Source organism: Ciconia boyciana, chromosome 24, assembly GCF_034638445.1.
Source record: "Ciconia boyciana chromosome 24, ASM3463844v1, whole genome shotgun sequence".
Classification (NCBI taxonomy): Eukaryota; Metazoa; Chordata; class Aves; order Ciconiiformes; family Ciconiidae; genus Ciconia; species Ciconia boyciana.
The window spans coordinates 4,041,521-4,059,682 of record NC_132957.1 but is presented as its reverse complement, the minus strand read 5'-3'; the positions used below and the strand labels follow the sequence as shown (position 1 = coordinate 4,059,682).

At 39.1% G+C, this 18,162-nt stretch overlaps 1 protein-coding gene across 3 annotated transcripts in view; it reads left to right on the top strand.

The window, feature by feature from the left end:
• CPAMD8 (C3 and PZP like alpha-2-macroglobulin domain containing 8) overlaps window positions 1-18,162 on the top strand; it is a 57,384-nt gene that overhangs the window by 9,057 nt on the left and 30,165 nt on the right. For 2 of the 3 annotated variants that reach the window (XM_072845537.1, XM_072845540.1), the window contains 18 exons: window positions 230-314; window positions 615-723; window positions 1,200-1,427; window positions 1,599-1,769; window positions 2,148-2,276; window positions 4,561-4,750; window positions 6,036-6,208; window positions 6,318-6,467; window positions 6,581-6,742; window positions 8,150-8,292; window positions 9,310-9,375; window positions 12,604-12,835; window positions 13,453-13,606; window positions 14,212-14,354; window positions 14,834-14,885; window positions 15,563-15,861; window positions 16,286-16,511; window positions 17,073-17,249. In XM_072845537.1, the coding sequence (XP_072701638.1) occupies window positions 230-314; window positions 615-723; window positions 1,200-1,427; window positions 1,599-1,769; window positions 2,148-2,276; window positions 4,561-4,750; window positions 6,036-6,208; window positions 6,318-6,467; window positions 6,581-6,742; window positions 8,150-8,292; window positions 9,310-9,375; window positions 12,604-12,835; window positions 13,453-13,606; window positions 14,212-14,354; window positions 14,834-14,885; window positions 15,563-15,861; window positions 16,286-16,511; window positions 17,073-17,249 (2,889 nt within the window). The remainder of the gene's footprint in view (window positions 1-229; window positions 315-614; window positions 724-1,199; window positions 1,428-1,598; window positions 1,770-2,147; window positions 2,277-4,560; window positions 4,751-6,035; window positions 6,209-6,317; window positions 6,468-6,580; window positions 6,743-8,149; window positions 8,293-9,309; window positions 9,376-12,603; window positions 12,836-13,452; window positions 13,607-14,211; window positions 14,355-14,833; window positions 14,886-15,562; window positions 15,862-16,285; window positions 16,512-17,072; window positions 17,250-18,162) is intronic. The other variant, XM_072845539.1, reaches the window with a different exon arrangement.

Here is an 18,162-nt window from a genome sequence, read left to right as displayed (position 1 = left end):
GAAAAGAAGTCAAAATCTAAGGGTGTGTTGCTAAGGTAATCTTGCCAAGATGGTCTTGGTTTGCTACTTTTGTTGATTCTTTCTCTTCTGAGTGCTGTCCTGCCTGATATTAGTTACACTGCCCTCATCTGACCATAAGCAGTGATCTTGTCAGAGCTGTGTATGCTTTTGCTATAATCTGGTCAGTAAGATCTCCTTGAAAAGATTGTTTTATTTCTTTTCATTGTAGTATTACCAAAGTTTGAGTTGCTGATTGACCCTCCTCGCTACATTCGTGACCTTTCACTGTGCGAACAAGGAACTGTCCATGCCAGGTAGGAGCATGTCCCAAATCAAGTTTCATTACTATGGATTGTAGTACAGCCACAGGATGGTGCAGCCACTGGAGCTTGGATCTCATCTGCTGCAGACTTTTCACATGATTTCTGGTCATCGTCAGAAGCTTTCCTATGTAAGAGCCTTCATAAAACATGTTAGCAATAACAAGCTGGAAAACCTTCTGTGATTTTTTTTTTTTCTGTTTTCTAGATGTGCAGGTCACATGGTACTAGCCTTGATATAATCAGGAAGCAGAAAACAGCTGGAAGTTATTCATTATCTTCTTTCCATTTCAGATATACATTTGGAAAACCAGTGACCGGAAAGTTAATTGTCAATATGACTATAAATGGCGTAGGGTACTACAGGCATGAAGTGGGACACCCTGTCCTCAAGACCACCCAGGTGAGGGAGACCATTGAGTCAGCTGTGATAAAATGCCTGATCTGCACTCTTTGAAGTTAATACCACAGCTCTATTTTATGTTACTGATAGGAGGTCAGAAAATAAATTAATAAATGTGATAATTTGGTCCAGCATAATAAAAATATTACATATTTTTACATGATATGTTTATGATTTGGGGGGATGAGAATTTGTTGGTGTAGTATTAATCTGGTTTTAGATCATATGGGGCTGAGGAGAACATGAGAATGAAGGACTGTGACAGAGCTAGTCCAGACTATGGATAAGGGAGGAAAATGAAACTTGCTTTCTTTCCTCCTTCCTTCACCCGCTGCCCAATTAATTCTCTCCACTCCACATCCTTTAAAAATACTGCTGCAAACTCCTATCAAGTGCCTATGCTTTAGATTTGGCTTCTAGACACTTTTTGAATGTGAATGTAAACTTACGTTTCTGTTCCCCAACACACTTTGTAGATTGATGGCTCTGCTGTTTTCGATGTGTGTGTAAAAGACATGATGCCAGCTGATGTTCCGGAACATTTTCGAGGCACAGTCAATATCTGGGCCACAGTGATCAGCTCTGATGGGAGCAAGCAGGTTACATTTGATGACTCAACACCTGTTCAGAAACAGCTGATTGATATCAAGTACTCCAAGGATACCAGAAAACAGTTCAAACCTGGACTGCCTTACAAAGGAAAGGTAAGATTAAAACTAGAGACACTGACATGTGGCTGATAGAAGGTTATACTGACTTGATCCCAGGATGTGACACCATGTTCTGGTGTGTTTTTTCCCACCTGCTGTTTCTGTCATTGACTGGAATTGCCTATAATGTAAAACCCGTTGTTCTATAAATGAAACACTTTATAGGTAGAAGTCACTTATCCTGATGGAAGTCCAGCTGACAGAGTCACTATCCGAATTAAAGCTGAACTCACACCAAAGGACAACGTTTATACAAGTGAGCTGGTATCAAGAAATGGCCTGGTGGAGTTTGAAATCCCCTCCATCCCTACAGCTGCCCAATATGTCTGGCTGGAGGTGGGTGAAAGCTCTTTATAGGATTAGCAGGCTTTAATGTAACTAATCTTGTCAAACCTGCACTTTATAAATCAGTGCTACAAACAGGAAATCAGTGCCTTTTAGCTTCAACTTCTTGATTTAAATGCAGCAAACACTTGCTTTGTTTCTTGCTGCCAATAGGACTGATGTTGATAACCATAATGAAAAGATGCTTCTCCAAATACAGCTTAACACAGTAGTAAGGGTCCAATATTTGGAGAGTACTGTTGCTATGTAAAGATGACAAGTCATGAACAGCTGGAAAGTATAAAATGGGAGATGGGGATACAGGGTAAGAAGAGAGTACAAATCAGGTTTTCTATGCATGCATAACATTAAGATGTAACTTTTGTTAAGACCAAAGTGACAGCGATTGATGGGAAACCATCTGGGGATCAATATCTGCCAAACTACTTGTCCATCAGTAGCTGGTACTCGCCCAGCAAATGTCACATCCAGCTCCAGGCACCAGACAAACCTTTCCAGGTATGTTGGCTTCATATTCCATCATGGCAACAACTGCATTTCTTGTCTTAAAGTACTTTGTTCTAATTAAATATTTCTAGCTATTTCTGTTTCTGGGATCCTGGACTGTTTATTGTTTCCACTACAAAGGTTGAAGTAGCTGCACTTCAGCTACCAAATAACTCTTCAATGTGGGCTGCACGTGGTTCTAAGCAAAGTGCCTTTGATGCTTTGTGCAGCATCTCCTTCTCCTTTGTGTTGGGGGGACAAGGGAGAGAGGGTGGATATAGGCACTGATAACAATTAAGTATTTCATATTTGAATGTATGTTCTGTGCACCTCCAGTAACATTCACATATGAATCGTTTGGTGAAAATGACCAGGTCATTTAGTTCAGGTCAACAAATGCTGAAAGATTGGAAGTGAAGTTAGTGGGAGTAGCTTAATTCCTAAAGGTCTAAATTAGGGCTGTGTAGTCTCACTAGAAGTTCTAGTTTAAATCTCAGCTGGATCTGTTTAGTCTTCAGTTATTGAACTATGAACATAGTTATCTTGTTTTCTTTTGTAGTTTTTGTTGGAGCCTCTCTAAAAATGTAGTCCTTCCATATAAAAGTTGTCACGATCTCTCTTCTAAAGGGGAGATCTGATTTAACCATGATTTCTGTCGCATATTGTTTTACTGACCGTTGTTTAGGGTTTGTTCTCTACCCAAGAAGATGCTCTGGGGATCTGCATATTGCTTTATGAAAAAAAAAATGTGGGTTTTGGCAATATATACACTTAGATTTCTATTATCAGCAGATCCGTCAGGTTGGTTTCAGACTCTTTGTATCCGAATAAGAGCATTTTTTTTATCATTGCATTTCATGGTAGTTTAATGGCTAATTAATCTTTTACAAGTTTCCTGAGGTATGGAAAGGGGATTATGCACTGCTAATCTGAACACATTGTTCTTATTATAACCTGATTAGAACTAATTCTTCTGTGGGAAAGCTAGGAGTTGGGTGACCAGCTGATGTGGGAACTGTTTCCCTGCTTTGCCAGCTCTTACTGGGTGTTCCAATTAGCTACATTCATTTTTTAATTAATTGTTTCATCATTTGCACTGGGGAATTCTTAATACTTCAAATATTTAATGTCACGAGGCACTTCTTGGACTCTGTGGCATTCTCACTGTATTTAACCATTAGCAACTCCTTGTGTTCAAGTCCTTGCCATTTTGGTTTGTACCATATGTACATTCTGGAAAGATAACACTGTTAGTGCTGAAGAAAGAGGTTTTTCAAAAGATTTCATTGGGATTTAACATTGCTATTCAGCCTTAACAGTCTTAGTTGGGCATTGCTGTGCTTTAAATGGCAGGAGGATCAGGAGCGGAAGTTGCTGAAGAAATCCTACTTAGTACAAGTGTTAGCTGCTCCTCATATCCCAGAAGCAAGAAGTTTGTGTTCCTAGGAAAGTCGGCTGCTCCACAGAAGGCTTATTACTCAGCCAGACATTACCCAGTCCTAATCCCGTGACTGAGCACTGATATCTATTCTGTTGGGATTGGCAGTATTTGGGGGATTTTGTCTCCAGGGGATTTGGTACTTAGCAAGTACCTCTGGGTATAGGGCTTCAGTGCACAAAAAGTGCAGGAAGTCAGTGTGCTGCTCTGAAGCCTATTGTAGACATCAGATGAGTTTACCCAGGAAAAAGAAGCTCTCTTCTCATTTATTTGTGTCTTTGACAGCTCCTTGAGTACCAGACTTGCAAATTAATGTCAAGACTTGTGTAATTTGAAAGCATTTTCCCTCAGATCTATTCCCAGTAATTTCATGCCACATTGGTTATGTTTGAGTTAGTATTTGCCATATGAAAGTAATCACCATGTACAATCTCAATTAAACTGCAAAGACTATCAAACGCACATCTCTTCCCACCCCCAGCCCATCTCTTTCTTTTTTGGACTGGACTACTGAAAGGGTGTCTAAAATTCAACCAATTCTGACAGCAGCTCTCTGCCAAAAGGCTTAACTTTCAGGATTCCAGAGATTCCTTTATTGTTTTCATTAATGCATACAACCCCCCAGCCCATTCTCCTCTTAGATTTGCAGAGAGTGACAAGCTGAATGCAGGCCCCTTTTTATTGTGAAGAAAGTCCATGAAAACAGTGCTAATGTAATATACTTTTCGATGCATACATTTCTTAGGAGAGGGGTCACATCTCTTGTGGACTGAAACCCAAATAGATTTCTGTGCTTTATAAATAAAAAGCATGCATTGTAACAGACCAGATCTTTTGCTTTCCTGTCTCTGGGTGCAGGTAGGAGAGGAGGCTTGGATTGCAGTGAAGTCCACATGTCCTTGCAACTTCACTCTACATTATGAAGTGGCATCGCGAGGCAACATTGTCCTTTCAGGACTGCAGCCCAGTAACGTCACCCAGCAGAGGAGCAAAAGAGCCACCTTTCCCTTTGAGAAGAACGTTGATATCGCACGCTTCCCAGGAACAGGTAGCTAGCATCAGAAATGCAAACTCGCCCCTATTTTCTGGGAAAAACAAACTTTCCACAAACCTAAGTATCTCTTTTTTTAATTTGAAGCTCTTTAAAGGGCGTAGAATAATTTTGTGCCCGAAAAATAGTGATGTCCATTGCACACATAGTCATATAGAAAAAAGATAAATTTCTCCAAGAGGGATAACTCTTGGAGAGTTTTCTCTAGTCTTTCTGTAGCCTTTCTGTTAAGAAAACTCTAATCTTTCTTAATATGCTTGGCTTGGGATCAGCTGAGTGGTAGGGAAGTGTATGATGGGGCTGGGGCAATTTACTAAGCTGGTTGAACTTAAGCTGGGAAGAGGACATTAGATGGACTGATAGTATGGATCAGGCTAAAGGAGAAGATCATGCAGTTAGCATGGGGAAGGGAAATGAAGTGTGAACTCCTAGTTTGTAGAAGGAATAACAGAAAGATACAAATCTGGTGAATTCAGGGAACAGGGGGATAAAGAATGGTATGCTTGGGAAGATGCATACAACAGCTGCCAAAGGAAAAGTCTGTCTATCCTAGTAACGTGTCTGCAATAGCAGCCACTTTCAGATAGTTAGGGGAAAAGTAAAAGAAATTTCCCTAGATGTACCCACCCAGCTTCTGGTGATCAGTGGTTTAAGAATTTTTAACAACTTTTTGCACTGAAGGTTGGTTCTGAGCTTTTACATGTGGCCAAGACATTGTGGTTGCTCCATCATTGGAAGTGTTCAAGGTCAGGTTGGATGGGGCTTTGAGCAACCTGATCTAGTGAAAGATGTCCCTGCCCACAGCAGGGATGATCCTTAAAGGTCCCATCCAACCCAAACCATTCTATGATTCTATTTAACTGCTGCTAGTGAAACGATGCTCTATAATCTGCATACTCCTTTTTCAAACCCATTTATACTTTTTCTCTCAGCAGCGTTCTGCAGCAATAGATACCCTCTTTTGTTTATTTTAAATGGCTTGATAACTTAATTATATATAATTTCCTTGATTTTATGTCAGGAAAAACACTGGGTAGTCATTCTCTATCCACCTTCTCGATACTGATCATTATGTTATGGGTGCTAATTGCCTATCAGCTTATAGAAGGAAAAAGAAAAAGGAAGGGAAAAGATTCTGAGTTCAAGAAGAACGTGTGCAACAGGAACAAGGGAAGGATGCAAGTCCTGGGTGGAGAGTTCTGTGCCTCGCAGCATTTGGATGGGGCAGGAAGAGAGTGATATTTGATAAACAACACTGTCCTTTTTACGATTTATTTTTCAGCACCTACCAGTATCCCTGCAGCAGAGGTTGAAGTCTGCATGACATTCCTCCGGTTCTCAGTAGTTCACAACATGGCTCCCTTGGGCCGTCTTCTGGTGTATTACGTCAGGGAGAACGGAGAAGGGGTTACAGACAGCCTGCAGTTCACTGTGAAGTCCTCCTTTGAAAATCAGGTATTGGCAATGTAGCTAGTGGAGAGGAGGGGGTGGCGTCTTGTTACTCTTTGTAGTTTTGTCTGCTGATTATGAGTCGAGATAATGGGATTTAATGTTAAATTCCTAGGTTGCAGTGGCTCTCTCAGCAAATGAGACCAGACCTGGTGATGTTGTGAACATCAAGGTCAGAGCTGCAAAATCCAGCTGTGTCTGCATTGCCACTGTGGATAAGAGTGTCTATTTGCTGAAGACAGGTTTTCAGCTGACAGCCAGTCAGGTAAAAGGAAGCTTAAGGCACTGATGTCTTTTTCTTAATGCTGCTACCTGCGCTTTACCTTTAGTAAGTAGCCTTTATACCTAAAGACAACAGTCTCTTCCCTTTCCCTGCAGGTTTTTCAAGAGCTTGCAGAATATGATGTATCTGATGCTTTTGGAACTCCGAAGGAAGAAGGGCACTTCTGGTGGCCAGGCATGTCCTCACGTAGACGCCGTAGATCTTCTGTCTTTCCCTGGCACTGGGACATCACCAAGGATGCTCGCTTCGCGTTTACAGTAGGAAGAATCAGCCTCGCTTCTCTATGGAGTGTCTTTTTTACTTTCATGTTTGCAGGATAATTTTCAGCTCCATAGGCCATTATTTTTTTCACATCAGAGCTGTTTCTCCAGGGGGTAGGCTGGAAAGTAGTTTCCAAGAACAGAGAGTACACTGTTCCAGCAAAGATATTGGAGAAACGTGCTTTGATTTTGGCCAGTCTTGATGAGAGGGCCAGATAATCCTGTTGGGTGAAGGAATTCATGCTGATGCTCTGGAGAATCAGATAGTGCACCAGAAGGTTCCTCCAGGCATGGGTGAGCGTGCAGATCTCTTCTGCAGTCACTTTGAGAGGGAAGGAAGGTGGAACATGAGTCTTTCCTTATAGCCTCTTCCCTTTTAGACTATCTGTCCTGTGGAAATCCTTTAAACTTCTTTCCTGCCCCAGTTCTGCCAGCTTCTGTGGCCATCTGTGTGAAAGATCAGTAATGTTTTCTTTGTATCCTTGATCAGGTTACCCTGATCCTGTCTCTTCATTCTTTGTCCTTTCTGCAATTTTAGCTAAATTGTTCTATTGTGCTGTCTTAAACCCCATAGGCTTCCACATATTCCCCCAATGCCTCAATCTCTTGATCATAAACTCTAAATCCTCATTGCTGTCCACTGCTGCAGGAGTCGCTGCTTCTTCTCTCACTGGGATCTGTTGGGGCTTTTGTTCTGATGCTTTTTTTTTTCTTACTGAGAGGTGTAAACTCTCAGGAAAAGATACATATGTTAATAGCTGGTATGTATGCATTGCTGTATACCTGATTTGTAATAACTGCATGTGTATATAAAGAGAACAAAGCTCAAACTCCCTTTAGTGTCGGGGAGCTGCTGTCTCTTATGAATAAGTGCATTTAGGGGACAGAGCTGGCAGACAGCTTTCTTATGAATTCTGTATTTTTACTGTGAAGCTGTGTGGACAGTTTCCATTTTGCTTGGCATTCCTGGTAGTGCATAATTGGTGATGTCTGATGTGAGAGCTGCCTGCTAACTGCAGCAGAACACATTGGAAACTTTTAGGAAGGGTAAAAAGCTGTAATGTAATATTCTAGGGGAAAAATATGTGTAATCATTTTTCACCTGTAGCTGCCTGACAGTTACACATGCCCAGTAATGTTAGATACTAGTTTAAATGCATTTTCCAAGCAAACAAGAGCTTTCTCATAAAACCTCTGCCTATAAAGTGCCTACATATTTTCACATTAACAGTCATTTTTATATAAAGTTTTACAAAATCCTCAAGTTTCAATTGAAATTTACCCCATAAATGTTGGAATAGGGTTGGGGGATTCTATTCAGAAAAGTTTTTATTGGTACATGTTTAATTCTTCTTTTTTTTTCTTGCTGGTTTTTGTTTTTTGGTCTTCATTTTTATTGTCTAGGAAACTGGCTTGGTTGTAATGACTGATATAGTCAGCTTAAACCACAGACAGAATGGAGGCATGTACACGGATGAGGCTGTCCCAGCTTTTCAGCCACATACTGGGACGTTGGTGGCTACAATGCATTCTAAAATAGCACCAAGGTAACATTTTTGTTGTAATGCGTATTGTCTATGATACTCTTAGCTATTTTTTTTTTTCTATATTCTCAGCTGTTTCCCACCTCCATGCCCAGGACATTGCTTGGTTTAGACAAGGTGGTATTGGGAAACTCTCTTCTGTTGTCTTGATAGACCTAACAAAACCTATAACTGACACTACTTTTAAAATTTAAATTAATTCTGGAAAAATGCAAAGTAATATTCTTCAAAAGGATCATTTGAAACTCTTTGTATCTCAGTTTTCTGTGAATTAGTTGCTGCTTCTCAATACTTGCAAGCTAGCCCTTGGTTTGCAGAGGTGCTCATTGCTCGTTATTTTGACCATTCAGCTGGTGGTCAAAACAAATAAAATGAGGGACTGCAGGAAGGAAAAGTTGTGAAGTACCACGACTAATGCTGCAAACTGAGGATGTGCCTTCCCTTTGTATTCTGAACCACCTGGTAGCCTCTCTTAGCAGAGTAAGTTTTGGAGGTTAGTTAAGAAAAAGATAGTGAAGCATCACAGGTGTAGAAAAATGGAACAAATTAGGAAAATATTAGAGATCAAGACAATTCCAAGAGAAGAAACAGAGGGGAATATAAAGTAGTGATTGTAGTAACTGCTATTAGTAAGGCTATATCATGGTATCATGGGAAGACACATGCTCTGTATGCTCCCTTTGGTTCCATTTGGTGAAAGAATTTGGATCATAAAACCTTTATTCTTTTAGATTATATTATTTAAACTAGTTTTTAGGATTCTCTTTTTTTTTTTTTTTTTTAGATTCTTATTTATGTCTCCAGACTGTTTGATGTGTGTGTGCACAATGGGATCATTTGGAAAGACCATGTAATTTGTGTTCTGAATGATACACCCATTCACTTTTTTATGATTCTATGCTAGCTAGAATTTTGGTTGGTCATGTGAGCTGCATTCAGGTGATAACACTCATTTATCAGTTACTGTTACAACTGTCTTATTAAAAGAATTCATTGCCAAGGACTTATTTCTTGTTCTAGCAGAGCAGAGAAGAGAAAAAGAACCTTCTTTCCCGAAACATGGATTTGGCACTGCCTCAATGTCAGGTATTGATAGGGAATTCCCTTAAGTATATCCAGAGGGTTGTATCCTCTTCAACTGCAGAAAACAAAGCTCTTTAAAACCTACTGGAGTTACATTGGCATTCTGATATTTTGTTGTGGTTGTGGTTGCTTTTCGTCATTGCTACTTTAATCAATAATCTTTCTTTGTAACATTTCATCTAGTCTTGAAGCATATTCACTTACTTCAAGTTGAACCTGTCAGTTGTGACTACATTGCAACCCATGTGTAATGCAACACGGTGTCGCAAGCAGAGGAGTATCTTCAGGGAAGAAAAGGAGCAATGGTTTGGTTTAACACATTTCTAGGTTTTACTTACTTATGGAAAGGGTGTATCAACAAGTTACTGAAGAGCAAGTGAGGGTATAGGTTTGCAGTGATTACCTACTGTGAGGAACTACTTTTTTGCATAAGCTTGCCTCACAATAAATGCAAGTCAGACTGCTCTTGCAATAAAAAGGGACTGTAAGATATAAAGTGGTGATGCACTTCTAGCTCTATGCAAAAATCTTCATATGAACCAGAATTCTATGTACCACTTAAGAGAGCAAAGGGTGGTTGGAAATCTTGCTAGAGTTCACAGTCAAGAGGCAAGACCCAATCCCTCAGAAGTGCTGGTGTCCCTTTACGGTGGGGGATGAATTGGGTCTGGATTTGTGTTTGGGCCCTAGGGTAATCCAGAAATATCACCCTCAGTGAGTGCTAGTGTTTTTCTTCCTTTCCACCCCTGTTCTAGCACCAATTGCTGTGTATGCTTTAGTGGGAAAATGATCCCAGAGTAATGTGTGAGGAGATGGAGGCAGAATAGCTGCTTCTATAAGTGCTGGTATAGCCTAACCATGCACTGGTGAGTATTCTATATTGATCGCTTTTTAAATTGCACAGAGCCTTTCTTTCTCTTTCATCTGATGTAAGAGCATCTCCCCCAAACCTTAATTTACTGCCCAATAAATCATGGTTTCCACCTGGTACAACTGGAACTAAAAAAATAAACAGATAACTAATGTCTCCCAGAAGAGTACATCTAGGATAATTTGAAGCAATTATTAAAAGGCTTCTCCAGGTTTGCAAGTAAACTTCATTTTCAATAAATGACTATAAATTAAATTTGACAGGAACTTGCAGCAAGTGTATTCAAATCTGTTCAATTGAGCATGAAATATGCCTTGTAGAAATACAGAAAGAATTCCAGAAGTGCCCGTTTGGGCCTCAGCAAGCAGGGGCAGTTAATTGTAAGTGGGAGAGGGTGGAATAAAAAGTTGCGGATTGCATTTTCTCCACTTCATTTCATTAGAAACAACTGAGTTGAGCATTCCTTGATTTCCACTCTCTTGAACATTAAGAAATTTTTTTTTTCTTCTACCATGTATAATTATAATATACAATCCTCAAAAAAAGAAACAAAAGCCTAATGTCAACTTCCCAAACCAATTCTAAAAATTCCAAGAACCTGGATGGAGGGTCTGATGGCTGGAAATGTGTGTGTACTTTGGCCCCCTGCCCAGAAGAGTAAGTGCCCTCATGTGTGAAAATAATGTTAATGCTGGTTATGGGCTCAAATCCCAGTGGAAAGAACATCAGCTGCAACAAATTGTCCGGTTAAACAGACTGGAATACTGCCAGTTCTGCAGCTAGGACACCCTTCTGCTTACTCTTCAGGGCTGAAGTTTATTGCAGGTACCAGCTACCTAACTCCAGTTAGGATGAAGACCGAAATATTAAGAAACCAGTGTGCTTAAAAGAAGTTAAAATAACTTGGTGCTATCAAGCCAAGTGCATTTCCCAGGCTCTCCACTCAGTAGTGTGAACTGGGGAACCACATTCATTGGCCGGAGTGCTTGGAGACTGACCAAACCTAGCATGCCTATTCAAAGGCACAGTGATCTCTAGTTTTTCATCAAACTGTTTGTTTTAATCCTTTTCCTACTGTAATATAAATACACAGATCAGTACATGATATGCTGCTTAGTTACTGACAGTTACAATAGCTTAGGCTCATTGAAGATTACAAACAGTTGATTTAGACGATGAAAGTAGAGATACCTCGTTGGTGCCTAAAATGTGAATAACCTTCAGTTGAAAAACAGTGAAAGCGCAATCCTTCGGTTTGTCCTGGATGTGAATCAGGCGGTATTGCAGTGTTGAAAGACAGTGTGCTATGCTGCAGACTCGCAGAGCTTATTCTGAAGATCTTGCTTTCTCATTTTCCATGCCAACTAAGATGCACATTGCTCTCAAAAGATTACAGAGCTAGCAGCATGTGTATCAAGCTCTGGGGAATAAATAAGAACTTGAGAGAAAACAACCTTAGGGTGTACTCATAACTGCACCAATCATCCTGCCAGTTGAGCCATGAAATAGCTTTTGTTCTTGCTTTAGAGGAAATGTTTTCTGTTCCAGGCAAGGCCAAAGCTTCTTTGCAGGAGGGAAATAGCAAAGTCTGCAGAACAAAATTGAATTTCTATTATTATAAAGCATGGAAGAGGATACCAGGTTTATGATATCCTGTTGTGGTATGCACAGTAAAGCTAAATACTCAGAATATAAATTTGATTTTTAATTATTAGTTTCCATCCTCATTGGAAGAAAATGATGTTTTTGGAAATTCTCTGAGTCAGGCATTCCAAAAACCAACCAACCAAAATGTTTCTGAATCAAAATATGCTCCCCTGGACAAGCAGTTGCTGAACTTGGTGTCTGGAAAATTTCTCATTTGCCCTTATGTTCAAGCAGAGTCTGCAATGTGGCAATGTACACAAGGATGATGGGTTCCAACAAAAATTACTTTTATTTCACTAGCTGTTAAATAAATTATTGCTGAACTGGTTTTATCCAGGACCTCAGCCTAGGATTCTTTCTTTTCTTTTTTTCTGACTTAGTGCAAACATTTGCCTCTAAGAAAAGTGACTCTATAATGAGGCTGCAAATGCCTGCAAAGCTTTTAATCCAGTAAGAATTTGTATGTTAGACTGTTTTGCAGAAGCAACTACTTGCTGTTCTGCTCCTTATAAATGTGCATACGTCTCAAAAAAACCCCGATAGAAAATATTGGGCCTTTTATAAGCTGTTGTTCAAAGCAGACACTGATGCTATGTTGTAAGTTTGGATCTGGAGGGAATTCCCCAAAATGTTTGTCTCTGTGTGCTTTAGCTCCATTCAAAAGCATTTCATTAATCTGATCAACCCATGTTATTCCCTGTTCTCTTTGGTAGTAATATATCGGGAGAAGCACAGCTGCACGTGGAAGTGCCAGACTCCATCACTACATGGATAACTGAAGCTGTGGGTCTGTCTGAAGAGAAGGGGTTGGGCATTGCCGGTCAAACAGAACTGAAGACATTTAAACCTTTCTTCATTGATTTCACCTTGCCATACCATGTCATCCGGGGAGAACAGACCAAAATCCCATTGACTGTCTACAATTACTTAGCTGTCTGTGTAGAGGTAACAGCCCTCTTTCTTCCTGTTGCTAAGTTACTAAATTCTGTTTTATCATCAGAATTTCCTAAGTGATCTACAAGTTACAGTAGATAAGGTATAGGGATAATGTAGTGATAAGCTCAGCATAAATGCCTTGAACAAGATAAAAATATTGTTTTTCAATATGAATAAATGTCATTGCTTTATTTACTTTTAGCTTGAAACAACTGTAGTAGTCTGAAGTGTCTTGCAACACTTCAGAAATACAAATATGTAGGGAAGACAATTAGGAAGCTTATGCTGAACCACAGAGAAGAATTTCTTTCATAATCAGAAAGCTGCTGGAAACAGCTGATTTTGAAAGAACTTTTTTTTTTCCCCAAGAAATCCTGTCTCCCTAGGTGTTTTCTTCTCAAACTCATTATCCGTCTAGCTCCAGTAGTATCATTCAGAACTACTTGTAGAATTGTTGAGCTGAAAATAATGCTGTCAGTCAAATATACTACTAGAGGGTTTGAAGAATGAATAATCTGTGCATACTATGATTTTATCAAGCATTTTGTAGTTTTCAGATTTTTCACATATACCAGTTGGTTTTGCAGCTGAAATTTGCAATAAAAGGCATTCAAAAATTTTCACAGGTCCATGTGAAGATTTCTGTTCCAAAAGGCATAAAGTTTGTTGGGCATCCTGGGAAACACCATCTGACAAGAAAGAAGTGCGTTGCCCCTGGGGAAGCTAAACCCACCTCTATCGTTTTGTCCTTCAATGAGCTTGGACTGAGCAACATCACTGGTAGTATAGAAATAAAAATAGCTTGCTGCTTGAAGGAGTTTTACGAGTGTTTCTTTTTATTCCTCTTTCAGAAGAAAATTCTTATTTCCCTAGTACCCCTAAGTGGAATAATTCATTCCACTTGCTGCCAACTTAGCTTTTCAACCTCATTTGTTTCTTGGAACCAGATTCTATAGCTGTAATGCACTGAAGAGTCTGTATGAACAAACTTCAGGAGGTGCCCTAGTCATCAGTTTTCCTGTTGTGTGATATGTGGTCATGTAAGGTTTGGACCTGTTACATCTTCCTGAAGAGATCAGTGGAAACTTAAATAAGAGAATAACAAGAAATTCTGTACATCTTTCAAGCAAACAATCACAGTAAAATTTGTGCAACACTGGAAACTAGGAAAGAGTTTCTCTGTTGCCCTGTGACTGTCCAAATATTGTCCAATTTTAGATGTGACTGTTCAAATACTTACGGAATAAAGGTAATACGAGAGCTGTAATTACAAAACTCTTGATGTATTGTTAATCAACTGTATCTAATTAGTTTAGATCTTCACTTGAACTCCTGAAGATCTTCCTATCTCAAAATCTCTGCTTCTTTTCCCTTCTGTTTCTTAGCAAAAGCTTTTGCTTACGGTGGAACTAATTGCTGTCAGGATGGGATGCAGACCTTAAAGAATGGCAAGCACTCAGAGGACAATTATATGGACAAAAGGACCCCAGTGGGAGTGGATTATGTTCGCAGTAGTGTTGTTATTGAGGTAAGAAAATACGAATTTGTAATAATTCAGAAAAAAAATTATAAATGCTTGGGCAAATCATGAAAGTTTTTAGGTAGTTAATCAAACATGAATAGGTTTATAAGAATCTTCAAGTTAATTTATTTTATGTTTACATTATTGGAAATAATCCATTTTTGTGGTACACGTACAGAAAGGGCCCATTTGGTTCTGAGTTCATGCTGGTGAATCTTCAGTACTGTTCGGATGCAAAAGGGCTAGAAATTTTATCAGATAAGCTTGCTCTGTTCATCTAAGAAATATGCTGTGATGTGAGATTTGCTGGTAGTGGTTAGTATATCTCTAGCTAACAGAATACAGTGTAATAACTTTTCTATAAAGGATGTAAAACACTGTACAGTGGCAGAATATTACTTATGTATTTTGTAAGTAAAACTGAATAGCTGTTACTGCTGATCCAAGCACTGTATTTTTATGTATGGATTTCTGTCTTTATATAGCCAGAGGGACTGTCCAGAGAATACACCTACAGTGTGTTCTTCTGCCCAAATGGTAAGTTCATGATTTGAATGAGATATTAAGTTTGTTTGATTTAGTTATAAATAGAAACATGTGGCTTCATCTGATGAAGAAAAAAAAAAATATCTGTTTCCATTTCTCTATGATTGATGAGTTATGGTGTGTAGGAGGAACTTTTGAATAAAGAGTCTTTCTTACCTGGCTTCCTAATTATGAATTTGCTCTAACTGCCCAAATGATTTCTGGAAATGGCAATTAAATTCCTTTACTTTATGAAACAGTTTAAGTATTCAGCACTGTGGACAGTAACTGTGACTGTGCTATATTTTCAGCTGATGTTTTAAAATTCAGTTCTGGAATCAGTATGTCCTTTCTGCCTGAGATTTGGATAGCTCAAAGTTGGCTTCCATAGCTAAACAGAGATGCTTTTGACCACTAGATTAGAACTGAAAAATCACTTACAGACTTCATAAGAAATCCAGCTAAGCAGTTTGAATTGAAGGATCTTCTACATTGGAAGGGGGTATAAATAGAAGATGGGAAGAAACATCCACAGATAGTTTTATAGTTTGTTTAAAAGAAAGTGGAAAAAAGAACATGTGCTTAAGAAAGGTCTGTTTGTTTAAATTTTAGTAGTTAGCTATGGGTTATTTTTGAAGCATGTGAGCTAAGCTCTAATTCTTACAACATTCCATTATTTTTCTGACTAGAGAAAATACACATTTCTACACCTAACAAATATGAGTACCAATACATGCAGAAACCTGCCCAGATGACACACTTTGACATTGCTGTGAAAGCACACAATGATGCTCACCTGGCCTTGTCCTCTGGTCCACATGACATGGCAGAGATGACTGAGATTGTTATTGGTGGACATCAAAATACTAAAACATGGATTTCCATAAGCAAAATGGGTGAACCGGTGGTCAGCAGGGACACAGCTGGTATCCTCTCCTGGGATGAATTCCGCAGCTTCTGGATCAGCTGGAAAAATGGAATTATCCAGGTAGTGAATTTATCTATGTAATGGTCTGGAAGTCTCTTGCTTTCTTAAATAGAGTGTGAGTGCACATACAGCAGATTCTCATTAGGCTTGTTGTAGAAGGCAAAAGCTTCGTTCCTGTTGCTTTTTCTATATTAAGTCTGGATTCACACTATTTTAATCAGAACATATCTGCTTGCCACATTATGTTCTCAGGACCTCAGTCTTCGATGTTTTCAGTGCTAAGTGTGCTGAAAGCCTTGGAGGTCAAGCCTGTGGAATTCTCATTAAACTTCCTTGGACTGTTTCATGGGTGGGAAAGAGAAAGGTACTGGTCAATCTACAGTGTTCTCTGATGCACACATAAGTTATGGGGTCCAAGAATACACGGCAGACTGACTTCATATGTGTGGGTTCTTGGAACTGCATGGTTTTTTGTTCCTTTCAGGTTGGCCATGGTACTCGGGTGCTAAATGAGTCTATTATTGTGGAGTGGACTGTCCCCAAACAGCTTGAGGTGAAGTACATTGGCTTTTCCACAGGCTGGGGGTCAATGGGAGAGTTTAAAATTTGGAGAAAAGAAGAGACTGATGAAAATCACAATGAAGCATTTACTCTTGGAGTTCCCCACAACATAATTCCAGGATCAGAAAGAGCTACGGCTTCAATAATAGGTATCAACATTGAGGAGGTATCACTAGGTACCAGTTATCAAATATGAAGAGATACTCCAGCTGTTACTTGCTTCTGACCAGTGTTTGAGTAATACAGACCAGATAAGATAGTCATAGGCAGTTACAAAGGTATATGCTGCTTAATTCCAGGACAAATAAATTTTTTTTTTTTTGGTCATTTGTTTGAACCTTGTTTGAGTTTACAGTGACTTAAAATTGGTACCATCCGAGGGCTTTGCAGAGGTGCTGTCTGTTAGAATTCATAGTATTCATTTCATAATCATCATAATCACAAATTGTGCTGTCTTCTAAACTAGTAGTCTGAATTGGGGAGTCATGGATAACCAAACTCTGAAATGTGAAATGTCTTTATTCCAGCAAGAGCTTGAAGGGATAAGACTTAACATTGGAAGGACTTTCAACTGATGATACAATTTATTTAAGCTGACTATGTGTAGCTAGTAGAAATTAGTGTAGTCAGGTAGGTTTTAACCATAGGACATCAAAAGGAGGTACAGCGTAATTCCTTGATACTGAACATATCGCTTCTTTTTCAAATAGGAGATGTGATGGGTCCTACATTGAACAACTTGGACAATCTTTTGCGATTACCATTTGGATGTGGGGAGCAGAACATGATCCATTTTGCTCCTAATGTTTTTGTCCTGAAATATCTGCAGAAAACCAAACAACTCAGCCATGAGGTGGAGAGTGAAGCTACTGATTACCTTGTTCAAGGTAACTCATCACACTTAGAATTTACAGAAGGAGAAAAGGCTTGTAAGTTAGAAGAGTTTTACTAGTATCACATTGTACTTTCTAATCAAGAGTATCCCAAGTGATGAGGATTTGTCATTTCTTGTAGCATAATCTCACAGGCTAACAGAATTTGGTGGCAAGATGTTTTACCTTGATACTTAGCCTGTGTTTCCCTTCAATAACTCCTAGCTTACATGCTTACTGATTTATATTTTTAATCTTTTTTTTTTCCCCCTCTTAGGCAGCTTATTTCTATGTTTAAACATTTCAGTCAAGGAAAACTAAATTTAGTAAAAATCTGTATCTGTAGGTTTTTTGCCTTATTCATCAATTGTCTTTCCAGTCCTTTAGTCACTACATGGCTCTTCTCTGAACTTTCTCTTTTTCAACAGTATACCCAAAATCAAAAGTTAGTATCCAAAGTATTTAACCTAGAGCCATATAATGAAGGCTTTCATCTGTCCTTTCAGTGTCCCCTCCTATCTCACTAAACAGCTCAAAGCAATCTGTCTTTTTATGCACTGTTTTTCTCAGCATTTGTTTGGGAAGAGCCACGTGCAAAATAGTTTATAACTAAATACAATTCTCAGGACAAGTAAGAATTCAGAGATCATTAAAAACAAGAATGACCCAAACAGACAAAGCTGTCTTGTGTATGAGTCAGACAATAGTCATGTCATGAAATCAGAGGTGACAGGATTAGGTGGTTCTCCTCTGAAATATAAATATAAAACGTAATATGTAATGTATTTCTTGTATTCAGCAGCAAAAGCCTAGTGCTGCTTCCTTTGCCTGGCTACAGCCATTTCACTTGCAATTTTTTGTGCTTGCTGATAGCACTAAGACAAAGGGAATTTTTTCATAGTCAGTGCTTCATAGTCAATTTTTTCGG